General features: G+C 37.3%; 1 protein-coding gene across 1 annotated transcript; it reads right to left on the reverse strand.

Moving 5' to 3' along the window:
* Positions 1-1,075: 1,075 nt before the first annotated feature.
* On the reverse strand, positions 1,076-2,014 carry LOC123230998 (olfactory receptor 13D1-like). Its single transcript, XM_044657200.1, has one exon. It carries the CDS (start codon positions 2,012-2,014, stop codon positions 1,076-1,078), a length of 939 nt encoding a protein of 312 aa, XP_044513135.1.
* Positions 2,015-20,416: the final 18,402 nt, after the last annotated feature.

The following is a 20,416-nucleotide window of genomic DNA, read 5'->3' on the forward strand; positions in this document are numbered from 1 at the left end:
CTACAATCTGTGTAGAGATATTTAGTTTGGTGGGGGGCTTAGTTAGTTGAGATTAGTGAGGAAGTTCATCTAACTCCCTTTTAACCTTTCCCCTTGTTAATTAAACCTTGTTAATTATATAACATTTCATTGGTTTGTGTGAGTCATCTCAGTGTTAGGCTCTGCCTACACTGAACTTAGTAGGCCTTCCCAAAAGAGGTTAATCTTCTGTTACTGGCCCTAATTAGCCATCTAAACTCATCCCCTGAACCCACAATCCCTGGCTGAGGAAGAGTGTTGAAAACAATGTCTTGGTACTTGTGCATAGGTGAATCTCTTTCCTTTCCCCCACTTTGGATCTTTTATTCTCAGGCATAATTCATAGGTTCTCCCTTAGGCCTGTAGATTGGTTGCCTTTGGAAACATTTTGTTTTGACCTTAACCTGCCTTTCTATTGACCCATTGATATCTTTACTTAGACCATATTCTTTATCCTGACCATAAGGTTAATTCTTTTTCTAGTCCTTTTGCTAACCTCAACCAGTCTCTCATTTTCTTTATAAGGGCCAAGGACCTAATAGGAGAACAATCTTTAGCCCCTGATATAGCATTGAAAAGAGAACTCACATCATCCAGAAGATAAAATGGGGGAAATGGTTTTGATTTCATCCCATTTGGTACATTGTCGAGCAAAAATCTATGATAATATTATGAGGGAGGGCACTGGGAGATAGCAAGGTACTGGTGAACTACTGAATCAGGGCAAGTCTCACAAAAAGGCTTTACATATGGGCAAGAAATCAATGAATTTGGGCAGAGGCAGGTAAGAAAGTTAAGGAAGCATTCTTTTAAAATCTTTGAATGGCTTTTTCTATAAAAATTCAGGCATCGTGGAAAATATGTCATCAGACACATAAAAATTAGAGGGTCATGGGTCAGTTTTGGGACTTTTGTTATTCTTATATTGGAAGCTCTTTTATTAAAAATATAAAAATAGACAAGACCCAAGACATCTAAATAAAATAACAACCCAACATTCACCTTGCTTATGCCAGAGTCATGGTTAGAAGTGAAATAATTACCAGGGCTAAACATCTCATAGGCCCCTCATGAATGTTAGTCTTTTTAGCAATTTTCTCATAGCTGCATTTACTTCTTTGTTCCGCAGGCTATAGATGATGGGGTTGAGCATGGGGGTCACCACTGAATAGAACAATGTTATAAATTGGCCTGCAATTGAACTTTTGGACCTGGGCTTCATATACATGAAGAGAATTGTCCCATAAAACACAGTCACCACAGTCAAGTGTGATGAGCAAGTAGAAAAGGCTTTTTTCCTTCCTTCTGCAGAATTAATTCTCAGGATGGCAGAGAGAATAAAAATATAGGAGATAATAATTAACAAAAATGGGAAGAATGCAAATATGCTGTCTATTAACAAAACAATCTCATTCAAGGAAATGTCCACACAGACCAGCTTTAGGAGGGCTAAGATTTCACAAACAAAATGATTAATTATGTTTTTCCCACAAAAGGGCAGCCTAATAACAAGAGCTGTTTCCATAGCTGAATCAAGAAAACCTACAACCCAGGAAATAACCACCAGTTGCACACAGAGTCTCTTATTCATGATTACAGGGTATCTGAGAGGATTACAGATGGCTACATACCTATCAAATGCCATTGTAGCAAGAAGCACGCATTCTGTGGAGCCCATGGCAAAGGAGATATACATTTGGATCATACACCCATAGAAGGAGATGGTTTTTGTTTCTGAGGAGAAGTTGGTCAACATTTTGGGGATGAAAGAAGATGTAAAACAGATATCTAAGAAGGAGAGACTACTGAGGAAAAAATACATTGGTGTGTGAAGGTGACTATTGAGGAGAGTCAGAACAATTATAATACTATTTCCCATTAGAATAACCATGTACATTACTAGACATAAAATAAAGATGAGCATTTCAGTCTTTGGGTAATCTGAAAATCCCAGTAAAACAAACTCTTTCCTGGATGTCCAGTTGACTCCTTCCATTGTACTTTATTTTACCTGTTGCAATTCATACAGAAAAGAACAGGTGCTTAGTGACTCCATGCTTAGACTTCATGCAGCAGGTGGTGTCATGGGCATCTCAGGAATGAGAATCATCCCTTACAAAGAAGTGAACCTAGAAGGTAGAGGTGTGTGGATGAGGAACAGTAAAAAACTAGTTGGTTGCATTGTAGATATAGATAAATAAATAAACATAGATTTTATATTCACATATATTCACTGAAAATACAAATATTTAGAGGCTGTACTCTGGTTTTGTACAGGTCGCACGGTGAATGGGGGAGAATGAAGCCTATATTTGAATTATTATAATATATTTTTTACCTATATATCCTGAAGGAGGGACCAATTTCCAGATCTATCCATGGTTAGGCTAGATTTTTGTAATGGATGCAGCAAGACCAATCTCTGGAGTGATAGAATTCAGTGAACTTGACAAATGAACAATATTATCCCATTTCTCCTTTTGAGCTTTGTAATCTTACTAAATGATATTCTTTGAGCCTAAATTAAATAGTAAGGATGTGGAGACAATAAAATTTAATTAAATAATAGTTAACTTTTCCTTTCTTCTTATTTCCTAGAATCAACAGAAAAATCTCCTTTTAATTTATTTCTAGCAAAAATGACTTCTTTGCCAGGGTTAATAGACACAAACATTTCTATTCAATATTCTAACTATATCAGAACAGGCTTTTATCTCACTGCCAAAACTGAGAAGCATTATTTCCATACTGAATATAATCTATTATAGATATTTGTGTAAACTCCTAAGGGTCAGGGTCTGTGTCCCTGCAAGTTTTAACTCTTTCAATTCAGAATATAATGACTTACATTATAGGAAATCCTTAATAAATGCTTGTTGAATTGAAGACAAACATTCTACCCAACCCAACTTAATTTCTAATGCCCCTTTTCAGAGACTGTAAGGGAACTGAGTTCAAACATATAGATAGTAAGCTCTCAGAAATTCCATATTTGTCAAATGTAATAACCTTTAAAGTTTTTTCCTTCTTTTGTTTTATCTTTATTTGTTATTGTTGATGACATTTCTTCTTGTAACTCTCCCATCTTTGCATTTCTGACAAATTTCTTTTTCTCTCTTGGATGTCATACTACTTACTCATATACTTTTCAATTTCATTTTTTGAGTTAATCATCCCTTTCTCATTAACCAAATTATGATAGTCTCCAAAACATTTTAGTCTTATCTTTTTACATCTTCTTGCCAAACTCTCCCCCTTTGACCATCTTATCCATTTCCACAGATTCCATGTCATCCATATGCACCTGTTCCCCATTATGTATTTAGTCTCAAGTGTTTCCCATATCTTTATCTACTCATTGGAATTCTCCCTGTGGTGTGGACCAATACTTCAAATGAAACATTTCAAACATTATGACCCCCTCAACTTGTTCCTTTTCCTTATCCTCTTTTGTGTTTGATTGCACGAATACCCTCCTAGTCAACCAGGTTCAGGGCCTCCTAAGTCATATTTGACTCTTCCAAATCCTTTACTCAAATTCCATCAGATGCTCAGTGTTGTTAATTTTTTGTCAGTCATTTATCTCTTCTCTACTTACATGTTTAGCTTACTAGTGGAGACTCTTATCATTTTTAGGTGTGGCTATTTTAATAGTTTTCTCAACTTATCATCCTGCCTTTTGTCCCTCTTCTGCAATCCACCTTTCATGAATTAAAAAATGTTTCCATTTTCTGATTTTTGACTCCATGATTTAGTTTTAAAAACTTCCACTATTCCTTTTAAGTAAAACCATGGCCTATCCAGTCTGACATTTAAGACCCTCCACAACTGACACAGCTAGGTGATAAAATGAATAGAATGCCAGGCTTCCTGAGATCAAATCTGGCTTCTGATATTTAGTAGCTTTGTGACTATGGGTGAGTCATTTAACCCTATTTGCCTTAGTTTCCTCGCCTGTAAAATGATCTGGAGAATGAAATGACAAATGACTACAGACTCTTTGTCAAGAAATCCCCCAAACTAGGGTCTCAAAGATTTGTGTATGAGTGAAAAATGAGTGAACAACAGCAAACAATTGGATTATATTTTACTTTTCCTCATTTCATATATCTCTTCTTCACATAATCCATGTTTGAATCAAACTGGTTTCTAGCATATCCCTAATCTCATTATTCCATTTCAAAACTCAATACACTAAAGGAAGACAGTAACTCTATCAACCAGCATTTATTAAGCATCTGCACTGAGCCAAGCACCGTGCAATTCTTGGGCTGCAGTCTTCTCTCACTACTTGAAATTCTCCTCTTTTTCTCAGGACTAATTCAGGTACCAACTCTATGAAGTAATCTAATAAAAATATTCTTTCTCTTTTCAAATTTTTGCAAAGTCTTTTGCTTCCATTTCATTCAATCTTACAATAATAAATTGCTCTGTATACCTGTTGTGCAATCCCTATCATAGAATCACAAATATAGGCCTTAAGGGGACCTTAGACATCTGCGTAGTTAGAATATTCTACCCCAGGACTACGTTCCCCAGATTTCCTTTAGTATTACCCAGCATCCTTTTCCCTTTGTCCCACATAGTATCCTTGCGTGTTTGCATATAGGTATGGGTAACCTTGTTTTTGCTCTTTTTTTCTCCCACATGGGAGGCTGGGAAAGCTGGCTTCTTTACTCAGGCTTTTACTTTACATTTTTCTTCCCTTACTTCAAGTTATTAAAAAAAACTTTGTAAATATAATACTTGGAGTATTTGGATATTAATTTTTAATCTTACACATCATATAGTCCCACTCTCTCATTTCAGAGATGAGGAAACTGAGATGGGGAATTAATTTACTAAAGGTGGTAATGGTAGAACTAAAATCTGAATTTTTATCCTTTGATTATAAATCTGGAACTTTCTCCACTTCATATCAAATGGGAAATTCCTAGAAAACAGGAGTCCTTTCACTTTTTCATCTTTTTATCTCCTTAGTGCCATTACTCACAACTCTCAGCAGCATTCTATATTTTCTTTTCTTTTTCATTGGAATAACCAGAACTACTTTGCTGCTTGTAAAGCTTAGTTTAATCTAGTATTAATCATATTTCTATCAACAATGCCAATAACCTCAAAACTTGTTTCTTCTCAGGAATAATTTTATGCAGCATTTTTTATGGAAAGTAGAGATTTGAGATAATTATTCTGATATCTTGGTTGGTAAATTCTTTTACCTGATATTTCTGCTAACTTGTGTACTGCAGATTATGCCTCCTTCACCTATGTGTCTAGATGTAGAATCCAATAGAAGTGGATTTGAGGGGAAAAGATCATGGAATTGAAGGTCATATAGAACTAAAAAAACCCATAAATTCCAAGTAATGTAGCACTTTCATTTTATAGATGAGTAAATTGAGACCTAAGGAGGATACATAACTTGCCAAAGGTTGATTCAAACCTAAGAAGCACTTACAAATGAGGTTCTCAGGGCAGCTGGATGGCTCAGTGGATTGAGAGCCAGGTCTAGAGATGAGAGGTTCAAATCTGACCTTGGACACTTCCTAGCTATGTGATCTTGAACAAGTCACTTGACCTCCATTGCCTATCACTTTCCACTCTTCTGCCTTGGGACCAATATATAGTATTGATTCTAAAACAGAAGGTAAGGGTTTTTAAAAAAAGAAATGAGGTTCTCTGACTCCAAAGCCAATATTCTTTTCACTATATTAGTCCCACATTTTGAGTTTGAGAAGTGTGAAAAATATATGTAAGGTAATGGGGTCACCAGGGATATTAGAAATAAACTAAGTGGTTTGTGGGAACACACACACTGGGATTTATGAGAGACTATGGAAAGACCAGAGTTTACTGGATTCCTACAGGAATGGCAGTTGATCTTAACTATCACTCAGCTTCCACTAGGCCAGAGTATAGTAGCAGGCTGACAAGATAAAAGGGACTTAATAGTTTTAATTATGTTTGACTAAAAGGTGGGGGAAAGGATTTCTATACTTAAAATCTAAAGGATAAAACCACAGGGCAATGGGAGGACTTATTCTACTCTTATCTAAGTGATCTAAACTAACAGGGCCCAAGGAGCTGTAAATGGAGTCTCTGCCTCAGATCTGGAACCTGCCAGGCTTGAGTACAGCTGGGGCTTTTGTGGCTTTGGGATTCTCACTGCAATCCACTGATGAACTCTGGATGCCAGGAGCTAAAGTTATCTCAGGAACCAAGTAGTGAGGGTTTTGCTTGAAGCACTGTCCTCCAGTACTCAAACTTCACCTCTTCTCTTGGCTCTGTAGATCTTGTCCTTTTCTTAGATGCCACACCACACAGGATCCCAGGGGAAATCAGGAAGCAGGGTGTCCTTTTCCTCTGAGTGCTTCCAAGGCTAAGCACAGTTTGTGTTAACCCCTAATGGAGTCCCTTCTCAAAGCCAAGTCACCTCTTCCTGCTCCTTCATTCCAACCTGGAATTCCCAGCTCCAGTTCCTTCCTGCTATGCACTTAATACCTAATCAATATCTAATCAATACCTAATCTAATCTTCCTCACAACAGAAGATTATAGGACATTTTGGTGGGGATGTTTAGCAGGCTATTTATAACATTTATAAGGCTTTCCTTAACTCATTACCTCTTATTTTCCATATTACAGATTCAAGATATAAAAAATAATGGTTTCCCAACCCATACAGTCAATTCAATAGCTTAGTGATTATTAAGACTGATACATTGGTCATAAAATTTTGATTCTTTGTAAGCAATCTCCTTTCCTTGCATATCAACAGCTTCTTTCTCCAGAGACTACTTTGGAGTATCAGAACTCATAATAATCTGAGTCTGTAATAAGACTAAAAATTTTCTAGATACTTTATTTCACTTTGCTAGGCATAAAAACCACACTCTTGAGGTGATCAGAGATCAAAACTTCAATTTACCTTTAAGCATGGGTTATTTTCTTCTTTTTTTCTGCTAGTGACTTCTTAGCCCAGGTGTGTTAGAATCCTAACAGTTTGCAGATTCTCTTTGTGGAAGTTTCATGAAGAGATCAAACACAAGATTGTCAGGAATATCAGTAGCAATGACATATTCTATTGCATGGAGATTCTCCATTTGCACTGAGGAGATTTTTTTTCTCTCTTCTCCAGAGCAAAATGAGAAACAGCACAGTCAGACCTGGGGCTTTATGACATGGTAAAGAAGTCATGCATGAGACTATTAAGCCAAAATCCTGGAAAATCCAGCTGTGTCACTCTAGTTATTCCACAATCCTAAAACTGGGACTAAGCTCTGGAGGAGCAGAGCAGCTGTAGGAAAATAATTTAATATTTCCTTTTCAGGAACTACTCTATCCCTTAGACAATTTCAACAGGTGACTCAGGAATTTCCATATGCCCTGAGGAATATTGGCCCTAACTTTTGCACATGACACATACCCAATTATCTCAACTTAGCTTTTGTTCTCTTGTTTTGTTTTTCAGCAGCAATCTTTTACAGTTGTGGCTTTTTGGGGAAGTATTTCCTTTGACTCTGAGGCTCTTTCCTTATAGAACACTTCTGAAAGATGCCAGAAACTTGAGATATGAAGAATTCCTTTTTATTATAAAAATTACCTATCTTTACCCTAAAAGACTTGCCCAGAGGAATATTTTTTCTAAACTTGGACAAAGGAAAAAGAAAGTTCATGTCTGTGGAACTGTAATTAAAAATATGGAAATGTTGGATTTTTGTTCTGAGGCTAAGTGGCAAGCAGAAAGCAGCAAAGAAATTTCCCTGTCAGGACTTCGTTGAAAATGAGTTGAGGCACAGAGAATGTAAATGAATTGTCCATGTGTCACAAAGCCTATATGAGCAAAAAATGAGATTTGGATCTAGGTCTTTTAGTCTCTGAGGCCAGCGACCTTATCCATTATACCACATTACTTCTCATAAACAGTCATTATGATGCCCACATGAATATCTCCAGGCTGGATCAGAGTTCTAATCAATGGAATTTGCACTGCCATTGGAGTGCCAAGACCTTCATTTGCATCCCACCTCTCTCACTTGCTACTTGGGTAACCCTGTAATCCTGGGCAGGTCATCACTTCTCTGAGCCTTGGAATTGTATCTATAAAATCAGAAGATTGGACTAGGTCAGTGATGGGAAAACTTTTTAAAGAGGGGGCCAAAGGAAAGGAAATGTTCATTTGTCAGTCTTTTTCTAAGGCAATTCTTTGGAAGTTTCATTGTATTGTATCCTACTCATTGTATTCGTCAGATTAGGAATAATGTCACTTGGTGGGATAAAACATTTCAAGGGGCCCCATCTGGCCTGCAGGCTGTAGTTTGCCCATCACTGGACTAGAAAGTTCTATAGTCACTTCCAGCTGCATTTCTATGAGCCTTTGCTCTCTCTAACTATTAAGAACATTTGCCAGAGCCCCAGTAAAAACTAAATGTAGACAAGAGGCAAAGAAACATGCTATTGTATAGTTCATATTGGTTAGTAAATACAAAGTTAAATGGAAGCTCAAATATAGAAAGCATCCTCACATCACTGAACACTGATTACTTACTCATTTATATATATTCCCTTTTGAAAAGAATTGGATGCTTTAACAGGAATGCTTTTAAGTTCTCTCTACTGTTTCATCTGTTACAGAATTTAGTCAGAGTATCTGGGTTAAATTCGTAGGGCTGTCTGAGCTTGCAGAAGTCATTTACCCTCTATAGATCTTTTTCTCTTTCTGTTAAATAAGGGAGATTAGATAGATGACTTCTAACATGACTTATAGCTTTAAACCAATTATTACAAGATCTCAGCAATTTATATGTTTAAGTCACCTCAATGTAATATATAGTTAGCAAAAAAGCAAGTGGTTGTTAATCAGTGACAACTCCTTCGAATGGATCTAAGCAGTCAGAGAGTCTGACCCATTTCTATAAGAAATCCAGAGAATAACATACCTGACAAGTGGTCATTCAACTTCTGGTTCAAGACCTCCAAGGAGAGAATCTACCATTTCTTCAGCCAATTCCATTTTTGGACTACTCTTTGAGGAAGTTTTTCTTTTCAACCCTAAGCTTAAATTTGCCTCCCCAAACCTAAATTGTCTTCTTGTAATTATTACATATTGTTCTCAGTTCTTGTTTCCTGGTCCAATGAATAAGTCTAATTCCTCTTCTAAATAGGAGTCTTTCTAGTATACATACAAAGGTTGAAAAACACGAGTGTTCTTCAGATTAAACATCCCCAGTTCTTCAATCACTCAAGAAGTATTTATTAAGTGCTTACTATATGCTAGATAGTGTGTTAATATTTTGGGGATACAAAAGTATGCAAAAAACCCAAAATGTGACTTCCCCCTCAGGGAAATTACAAATTAATGGGGGAGATTGCATGTAAAAAATAGATATAGATATGGCAAGTGAAAGTTGAAATGACTGTAGAAATGAATCATCTATGTCCTGAACATTTAGATTTTTAAACAATCCATGCCAACTGCCTAACAAATCACAATCCATTCCCCATCTAAGCTTAGGTGACTTTGAATACAGGAGGAGGCAAACTTTTCTACATTAAAACTGCTTATACATTAAAAACTGTTAAACAAATAAGACCAATTAATTAAGGAGAAACAATACAACATTTGCTAATATCTGATTTCTAATCAAAAGAAAGATTAAGTATTTTCCAAATTGAGAAGGAAAGAGAATCTCTAGATCTATAAATCATCTCTGATAATCTGATAAGGACAGCATAGTTGATAAGGAAATAACAGGACACTGGAGAAGATCTTGACTGTTAACTCATAGCTGCTTCTCGGAAGTGGCATTGAGTCACAAGTTTATTAGATAAGAAATTCAAACTCCCTTTCACCCAAAATTACAACAACACAGAGCTGTATTTTTAACATAGATAATACAACAGGCTTAGAAGCTTCAAGGTGAAGATAAGAACCAGGCTGGACTTTCAGCTATATTTTTTTATCACCAAGTCAAGTCTGAGAATAGTTTTCTCAGGGGCAAATGCCCCAGCTAAACTAAGGTTTAGGCCTTGGCTGCATTCAGACCAAAGGGGAAGAATGTTAACCTCTCTAGGAACTTAAAGCTTTTCAATAAATCAAGAAATCACAAGGATTACAAAAGGAGTAAAAAGAGGAGTCTCAGATTTTTATCTATTCTTTTATTGGCTTCCCACATATTTCCCCCTTTTCTTTAAATTAAAATGATTCATTACATAGGAAAACTTTTACTAATGAAAGGAGTCATCAATTAGTTATAATCATTAGCTATAGCTGGCTCTGATAGGACTAACAGATTAAACTGTTTATTTATGACTCTCTACAAGAGAACAGATGAAATTCCTTGAATTAAGAAAAAAGATGTCCCACTCCCCCAAATTCCTATAATCAAAGGACCATGGAATCAAAAACTGATTGATTCATATGGGACCAGTTTTCAGATAGGATATATAGGTTACTTGAGATGTACGGTTACGGGTAAACTCCTTGCATCAGTTTTAGGATTTGACTGTATTTCTGGTCAGCATAACCTAGGTTCTTACTTAAGAGCCTTTGAAGCAACAGGCAGAGGTGGTTTAGTTTCTCAGCAATGCAGGGCCAGGTTTAAACAAGGCAATAAAGATCCTCTCCCAATTTCATCAATTACATAAATTTTCTCATAATTTAGAGTTGAACTAGACTCATAATTGAATTCTAATTGAATAGAATTGGAAAAAAGCTATCTTGAGCATTGAGTCACAGGATGGGAGTCATTTTGCTCCACCCAATTGCCCCAATTCCTACTACCACTTGTTATTCCAACCCCCTCAATTACCTTACAAACAAGATGCTTACTGGGTAGCAGGAAATAAAACTTAGAGGGAAAAGTTTTGGTGGAATTGAAGATGGGTTGGTGATGTATGCAAAGAAAGAACTCCAACACAAGAACATCAACTGCAGGGGAATCTTGAAGGAAGGCAAAAATACCAAGGAGCAGAAATAATGAGGGAAGGCCTTGTGGGCATGTGGGACAGTCAGTGCCAAGTCACAAAGATAGACTATTATTATGTGAGATGAATGATTATAAATGATGAACAGGGAGTATGTTGATACTGCTGAATTTTAGCCTGTAAGGAGGAGAGGAAAATATGAGAAGAATGGAGAGACAGAAGTTGTACAGATTATGAAAAGCCTTAAAAGCAAAACCAAGTTCTTCATATTTTTCCTTGAAATACATGGAACTCATTGAGAATGATAGTGACATGGTCATACCTGGCTTTAGAAAAATTATCTTGTTAAGTGAATGAAGGATGGTTTGAAGTAGGTAGAAACTTGAGTCAGGGAGAGCAGTTTGAAACCTATTTAAATAGTCCATGCAAGAGGTGAAGGAGTCTGAGCAAGAATTTTTGTCATGTGAAAGAAGGGGATGTTGTAAAGATAAGAGAATTACTCTGGAAGCTCATTGGAAGATGGATTATAATGGGGAAAGATTTGAAATACGGAGATCAATTAGATGATTATTTGCAAACCCAGGCTTGAATTTTAAGAATTATCTGCTTCTTTTCATGTGTTCCTAAATGTAACCATAGAAAGTCCTGAAACTGAGCTGAATGGATGCCCTAAATTTTTATGCTAGTAACAACTGGACCTTTATGACAGCAAGGCAACACTACAACCCTCTAATAGATTCCTTATCTCACTCACTGCTGCTATTTCAAACATCCTCATCTCTCCTCAAGCCTCAAATGAGGATCTCACCTCTTACCTCACCAATGGGTTGGAGTTCTGCCTGTGACATATAATAGCTACGTGACCCTGCACAAGTCTTTATCATTTTAGAGTCTTCAGGAAACTTTCTAAAGTTACCTTCCATCTACTAAGTATATATCTTACATGTTATGATGTGTATATATACACACATATACATGCATATGTATGTAGAGACACATAGACAGACTCTCCCATTAGAATGTAAACTTTTTAATTTTTCTTAATGTTTATTGAGGAGAGAGAGGAACTAGCTATAGTATTGCCAAGGACAAGAAAGAAAAGAGGGTAACTGGCAATTTTTTTTAAATATACAGAAGAGAAAAGAAAGAAACTCAAAAAGGAAATATAAATGAGCAAGACAGATTTGTTAGAAATATGTTCTTTATTAAGATCAAGCAAAAAGTAGAAATATGAAGTTCTTCATATTAATTTTCTTCTTTCCTATAAAGAAATATTTAATTTTCAGAGGCCCAATAAATTAAGAGTTAATTTAAAAATATATTTATTGGGTGGCTGCTGGATAGCTCAGTGGATTGAGTGGCAGGCTTAGAGATAGGAGGTCCTAAGTTCAAATCTGGCCTCAGATATTGCCTAGCTGTGTGACCCTGGGCAAGTCACTTAACCCCCCATTGCCTAGCCCTTATTGCTCTTCAGCCTTGGAATCAATACATAGTATTGATTCTAAGGCAGGAAGTAAGGGTTTAAAAAACATTTATTCATTTATTACCAATTACATGTGATAACAAATTTCCACACAAGTTTTTCTGAGTTACATGATTAAATTTATCTCCCTTCCTTCTCTTTCCCCTCTTGGTGCTGGTAGGTATTTTTATCTGGTTTATAAATGTACTAATATGGGTGGCATGGTGCTTCTGGATTGGGCCTGATAAAGAAATGGCCTAAGGTCCTCAGATGGTATAAAGCCTAAGCTGAGTGGGGATGAGAAGCCTAAGTGAACACCAAGTTGTGGTAGTGAACACCAGTTCCCACAAATATCTGAAACTCAGCTGAACACCAAACCCCACCTAACAGTGCCCTGGACTAAGTGATTAAGTGAGAAGCTGTGAATTGAATCACACAACTTCTCTGGTTACCTGTCCAGGGGTTAAGTTGATGGATAATGTTGATGAAGAGTGGATAAATGTTAATGGTAAGTGGATAACGCAGTGACTGCAACTTTGTCTGCCTGAGTATTTCCTTTCCCCTTATATGCAAAGGATATTGTTATAAAGAATAGGGTAATGTGTATACTACCACTATTAGGCTGGTTATTAGTAGTAGTAATCTGAGATATTAATCTGAGGGAGCTTTGGTTTGGTTCCCTGATGGCTGGTGCAGGGACACCTGAGTCCTGCCACCCAGCTGGATGTTATAACAATCCTTCTTTATAACAGTGCCCAGGCAGGATCCCTAAAGGTCAATGGATGGGTAACCCTTTAAAGTCCCATCTGGGGTTGATTGATTATTGGTATTGGGCTCTATCAGCCTTGGATAACATTCCTCTGACTGCGTTGCTCCCTCCCCAGAGTGGTGATGGAATAACTACTCCAGGAAGGTACTTAATAACTTTTATCTATGTTGTTTAACAAGGGAAAGGAATGATCAGGAATGGGTTAGGGAATAGGTGACCCTATCACTAAATCTATGACAATAATCCCTCAGGACTGTAGGCTGTTCAGTAAGGCTGGGCTTGTTCTTCACCTCCTCTGGCTCAGCCTGGCCACAGCCAAACCAGAGTAAGCAAACTGTTTGGATGATGCAAATATAGATCATGGTTTCTCTCAGCTTCTTACTGCTAGTTGTTTTGCCAGTCCTACAGCCTTCAGGAAATTCCACCCTTTACACCCTCTTCTTTTTCTCCTACCCACTTCCCGGATTTCCCCTCCCCCCCTCCCCGGGATACCTAAATATCTAGAGATGGTTTAGGTGCCTAAATATCTAGGGATTCAGAGAGAATCAGAGGACCCACAGGTCAATCAATGTTCAAGATCAAATGTCCAAGGCAAGAGTTTAGGCAAGGCAAAGACAAGGTCCCAAAGACAAGGTACCACAAGACAAGGGGTCCAAGGGGTCCCTGTCAGGGGGCTCTCAGGGTATTTATATCCTCTCTGCCCAACTGCCTTTTCTCCTATCCTCCGGGAACATTCCAATGTCCAACTGTCTTCACCTGTCAATCAAGGTGTGACTCTCAATTCCCAGAGTTTGAATATAACAATATCAAACTGATTTTTTTAGAATAACAGCAGCCTTCACCTAAATTAGGTTTAAGGATTTAATTGCAATCAACTCAGGGGAAGGAATCAGGGTTGAAGGAAGAAGGTGTTGGGAATCTATGCTAGACTGTAGATGATGAGATTTGTTGGTCAATGACTAATCAAGTTGTAACTGTTGGCTGGAGAGATTCCTCTCTCTCTGGCCCTGGCCAGGCATCTTTGGCCCTGACCAGGTGGACTGAGGATTGATATTGTTCTTCTTGATATACAGGTAGTTGATATATGTCTCAGCTTTATTCTGTAGTTGGTGATGTGGTAATCAATGAAACAGGATACAGGTAACTTAAGCAGGTTGATTGGCTTACCCAGCCAGCCACCCGGGATCCCCTTCTCAAGAGTGAGAGCGACTCCTGATTCAGCTCCTGCCTTTTATAGTGCTGGCAGTAACTGCCTTTTGCCCCCTGGTTCATGGCATTTGGGTAAGTTCTAAATTCCAAACTGCTGGTTGTCATTCATTCTGTTCTCCATTTTTTTTTATCAGAAATAGATATTACAAAAGCATATTTCCATATTGTTCATTTTTGTGAGTAATTTTATAAAGCAAACCCCCAAAACAAAAAACCCAAATAAACAATTGAAAAATCATATATGCCTTCATCTGCATTCTGACTTCAACAGTTCTTTCTCTAGAGATGGATAGCGTTCTTCATCATAAGTCCCTCAGAATTGTCCTGGATCATTCTATTTCTGATAATAACTAAGTCTTTCAGAGTTGACCATACCACGGTATTGCCGTTATAGTGAACGCTGTTTTCTTGGTATTGTTTATTTCATTCTGCATCGGTTCATGTAGGTTTTTCTAGCTCTTTTTGAAATAATCCTATTCATCATTTCATATAGCACAGTATTATCCCATCACCATCATATACCACAATTTATTTAGTCATTCCCCAATTGATTGACATCCTCTTAATTTCCAATTATTTACATCACAAAAAGAGCAGCTATAAATATTTTTTTGTACAAGTTGGTCTCTCTCACCTCCTCCTGTCCTTTCTTATCTCTTTGGGATACAGACTTGGTTGTAGTATAGTGGATCAAAGGATATGTGTTGCTTTATAGCCCTTTAGACACAATTCCAAATTGCCCTCCAGAATGATTGGCTCAATTCAAAGTTCTACCAGCAATGTATTAGGGTCCCAATTTTGCCACATCTCCTCTAACATTTACCATTTTCCTTTGTGGTCATATTGGCCGATATGATAGATGTCAAGTTGTACCTCGGTGTTGTTTTAATTTACATTTCTCTAATCAAGAGGCAGTTAGAACATTTTTTTAATATGATTATTGATTGCTTCAACTGAAAACTGCCTTTTCCTATCCTTTGACCATTTGTCAATTGGAGAATGATTGTATTCTTATAAATGATTTAATTCTCTATATATTTGTGAAATTAGATCTTTATCAGAGAAATTTGTTATAAAAATTTCCTCAGTTTGCCGTTTTCCTACTAATTTTGTTTTAATTGATTTTGTTTGTATAAACACTTTTTAATTTAATATAATCAAAATTATTCATTTTATATCCTGTAATGCTATCTCTTATTTGGCCATAAATTCTTTTCTTCTCTATAGGTCTTATAGTAAACTATTCTATGTTCCCCTAATTAATTTTCAATATCATCCTTTATGTCTAAATCATATATCCAGGTTGACCTTATCTTGGTATAGGGTGTGAGATGTTGATCTATATCTAATTTTTGCCATACTGTTTCCCAATTTTCCAAGCTGTTTTTGTCAAATAGGGAGTTCTTATCCAAAAAAAGCTGGAATCTTTGGGTTCATCAAACATTATATTGTTGAGGTCATATACTCCTACTCTATTCTACTGATCCACCCTTCTATTTCTTAGCCAGTATCAGATTATTTTGATGAATACTGCTTTCTAGTACAGTTTAAGATCTGGTACTTCTAGGTCACCCAGAGTTAGGCAGGGACTATTTTTTGTCTTTCATTCCATTGCTAGGACCAAGTATAATGCCTGGAACAGTGTATTTAAGAAATTTTTGTTGATTGATTGATAATTTGTGGATTATTTTTCTAGTAGATAGACTATACACAGTAAGAGTCCCCATTAACTAATAAAACCATATGATTAGACACAAAAAACAAAAAAAAACCCATAATGAAAGATCTTTATACAAAAATATTCATAGCTGTGCTTTTTGTGGTGGCAAAAAATTGAAAAATTAGGTGGTGTCCCTTGATTGGGTGTATCTGAACAAATTGTGTTATCTGATGGTGATAGAATACTACTGTACAATAAGGCATGATAGACTGCTGAACTTCCATATGATATGGAAAGACCTCCACAAACTGATGTGGAGTGAAATGAGCAGAACCAAGAGAACATTGTACAGAATAATTGAAACATTATGGGACAATCAAATGGAATCAACTTTGCTAGTGATAGCAATGTAATGATCCAGGACAATTATGAGGAAATTATGAAAAAGAATGCTATCCACATTGAGAGAAAGAACTGTGGGAGTAGAAATGCAGAAGAAAAACATTTGATTTTTCACTTATTTACGTGGGCATGGAAAAGCCCAGAGGTCTGGACTTTTTATGTGGGGTTTGGTTTTTAAAAGAATATTACAAAAATGAATACTATGGAAATAGGTATTGAGTGATAATAAATATATAACCAAGAGCAATTGCTTGTCATCTCTGGAAGGAAGGAGGGAAAAAGGGGAGGGAAAGAACATGAATCAAGTAAACATGGAAAAATGCTTAAATAAAAAAATTTAAAAAATTTTAAGAATGAATGATAGAGCTCAGAGAAGCAAAAAGAAATGTATGCCCTAGTTTTGTTGATATCTTAAAATTTTTTATTTATATTAATACATTTTATTTTAAATTTACTTTGGTTTAGAATACATCCTATCTGTGCTGTTACTTTCTCCTAAAATACTCTAGGTCTTAGCATCTCTCATGCCTTTATGCTCTAAGGACATTTTAACTTTCAATTTATGTTATATAAGGGTGGAGTCAAGATGGCCACTTTGACACAGCAAAAGTCCAGACCTCTGTGAAAACCCTTCCATACCAATAAAAAACAAAGTGCTTCAAGGGGACAGAAAACCAAATCTAACAATAGGACAGAGCCAGGGGACCCTTCTGCCTGATTCAACTTAAAAGATACTCAAAAGAGCATGAATTTTTTGGGTTTAAGGAAAAGGAAGAAGGAAGGTCCTAGGACCACTCTCTCACCTACTGTGTTGATCCTCTGGCCATAGCTGGAATCTCAGGGTGAGGGCTCCAGCCCAGAGGGAGTGCCTTTCTGCCACAGATAGGCCAGGCCCTAGGTGCTGACCTCAGCCTAGAGGGAGGTAGCTGGAGGAGAGGCTGGGGAGGGGAGGGCAGCCTAGTGGTAGCCACCACTTTCCATCTTGGTGGCCCCTGGCTTCTCTAGCTTTTGGCCTCAGGGCACATCCAGTTCTACAGGAAAGCTTCACACTGGGAATAATTTAGTCTATCAATAGGGCAAATAAGAAGCCTTCAGAGGGCAGGGAAGCTCAATCTCCAACAGTATTCCCCCATGGACTGATCTGAGAGGCTGAGAGCCACTGAAAGAATCCAGCTGACTGGGATTCCAGGGCAAAAGCTAACAGAATACCATGTTACAGGGTGGGAAGCAGCTCCTTTCAGTCACTACACCTTCACCTATGCCTTAAGCTTTTGCTGTCAGCTGGGGAAGATTTGACCTCAGGACTCATTAATATGCCATCAGCCTAATCTAATCAATCAGCAGAGCAGAGAAGAATCCCCTTCAGGGCAGAATAGCTCACACTCACAAATCCAGAAAATAAATAGAGGAGCAAGATTGTAGCCAATGGCAGAGAGGAAAGAAGGAAAAAATATGAGTAAACAACAAAAAGATGAAAAAAGAAATTACAATCAGTAGCTTCTATCCAGGTAATGAGCAAAGAGCAAATGGAACAGAAGACAGTCAATGAACACCAAGCAAAAACGCAAAAACTCCAGAAAACTGGACAAAGGCTTTGGAAAAACTCAAAACACAATTCAAAAAACTATTAAGAGAGCCTGAAGAACTTAAAAAACAAAATAGGTTATCTGGAAACACAGACACATGAACTAAAGTAAGAAAATAGTGTCTTGAAAGCCAGAATTGACCAGCTTGAAAATGAAGCAAAGAAAGTGAAAGATGACCTTCAAAGAAAATTAGACCAAAAGGAGAAGGATGACAAAAAGCCATGGATCAAGTTCAGTCTTTAAAAATTAGAATCCAGCAACTAGAAGCAAATTACTTCACAAGGCAGCAAGAGTCTATAAAGTAAAATCAAAAGAATAAAACAATTGAGAAAAATATGAAATACCTTATTGATAATACTACACACCTGGAAAACACATCCAGAAGAGACAATTTAAGAATTATTGGATTACCAGAAAATCATGACAAAAATTATCCCTTATATAGACTTTTGGGGTTTGACCTAATCTCAACTGATATTCCTTTAGGATATCCCATCTTTTCTATTCTCAAACTGAACTTTCTTTAATGTATCTTCTCCTCTAATTAGATTGAGAGCTCTTTGCAAGCAGAGATGATCTTTGTTTTCCTCTGTATCCCTAGTACAAACACTTTTATTCTTAGCAATAATAATAATAATCTTAGCTTAAAAAATCAATTATTCATTCTGTTTGTTTTTATCGCAAAAATGCTGATACAAATATTTTATTATGTGTGGGATGCTTCTTTCTGTCTCTGTTTTGAGGATATATGCCTATGTAATGCAGAATTTATGCAAGATCTCTTGCATTTGCAAAATTACCCTAGGCAATCCTGGCAGTTAGGGGAATGGAACTTTCGCCCAGATAGTGCCAGTCTCAAGACCTGACTGTTGGAGCTGGGACTATAAATATCCCTGCAGAACTGACCTGGGGGTTCTGCTTTCCTTGACCTCACCCAGACACCCAGCTACCCTTTGACTTCTCCTTGGGGACCCTAGGAGTTGGAAGGGAGGTTGGGTTGTGGAACGTGGGCAGGAATTAGCTTAGGTCAGCCTAGCCACAGGGACACCCCTAAACCAAATCATCAACCTCATCTGTCTAGCTGGTGGACCACTTAACATCAGGGCAATGGAAATTATCTCTGGCTAAGGGGCTGGTTCCCTCAACCTGATCTTGCCTTCTGAGGCCCTCTGCCAACACTGGCCCATCACCCTTAGCAACAGCTTGTCCAGACCCTCACCCTTATTCCTCAGTTTTTCCCTCCTGTGTTTGAATAAACCCTTAGCCTGATACTGTGAGCTTCTATAGTTATTTGTACATCTTCCAGGGCTAAGGGGCTGTGGAGAGGAAAGATAGCAACCTCCTGACTTTGGAAGGAGTATTGGCCAAGCATCCATTTTACTCAGAAAGTATGACAGCTTCACTTCCTGTTGGTTACTGGTTTCACTCCAGCAGGTAGGGGCTCCTCACTCTCTACCTTAAAGGAGCAGAGAGACCAACTGGGCATTTCAGCTCAGGCATACACATCCCTGGCTGTCTCAAATCAACGAATACTGTAGTTGTAGCCTCCCTGGCCCAAGTGACCCACTGATATCACCAGCTCCCCTAATATCAGCCATTTCACCCCTTTATTACACCTAGTATTGACCAAAAGGAATGGATGCTTAGTCTCTTTTTTTCCATTAGCCTAAACTGTTTCCCAGAATTTTTAGTCCAATTCATTGGTTCACCAGTAATTATTGTGACTGCCTTCCCTTTCCAACATTGTATATTTACATTTTTTGCCAACTTTGACAATTCTGGGGTTTGAGACAAATGCTAAAAGTGTCTTTGATTTGCATGGAAATAGATTTTGAATTATCTATAACATTCTGCCCCATTACTGCAGATAACTAAGAGATGAAACTTCAAACTATTTTACTCTATGCTCAAGAAAGTATAAGAGGGTGAAATGGGCAATTTGCATAATGCTATTAGAATAGATCCATAGGAAATTATCATTATTGGGAGGAGGTAGATTAATAATCTGGAACAAACACTTAGCCCTGATAATCTTTCCAATTGAAATAGGAAAATGGTTCTCTCTAATTAGGTCTTTAGGGCATTATCCTTGTAGTACTTGAAAGTTTTGAAGTTCTAGGAGTCAAAATTTTAAATCACTTTAGGGACAAAATAACTCCCTAAGAGCAAACAGGGATTTAAGGTGCCTTCTAGAGACCATGGCTTGCCCTTTTGAAATGTCTTTGGACTTTCACTATGGACTCAGCAACTCCATGTGGGTTGCTTGCCAAATGAAATTAACCTTTGCCTTAGGATATGCAGCTCTTTCTTTTCCTCATTTTTTCCTGATTTGTGAACAATAACAATTTAATTATGCTCTCCTTGATAATTTTTCAGGAATAAGTA

The sequence above is a fragment of the Gracilinanus agilis genome, chromosome 1 (assembly GCF_016433145.1).
Source record: "Gracilinanus agilis isolate LMUSP501 chromosome 1, AgileGrace, whole genome shotgun sequence".
NCBI classification, from domain to species: Eukaryota; Metazoa; Chordata; class Mammalia; order Didelphimorphia; family Didelphidae; genus Gracilinanus; species Gracilinanus agilis.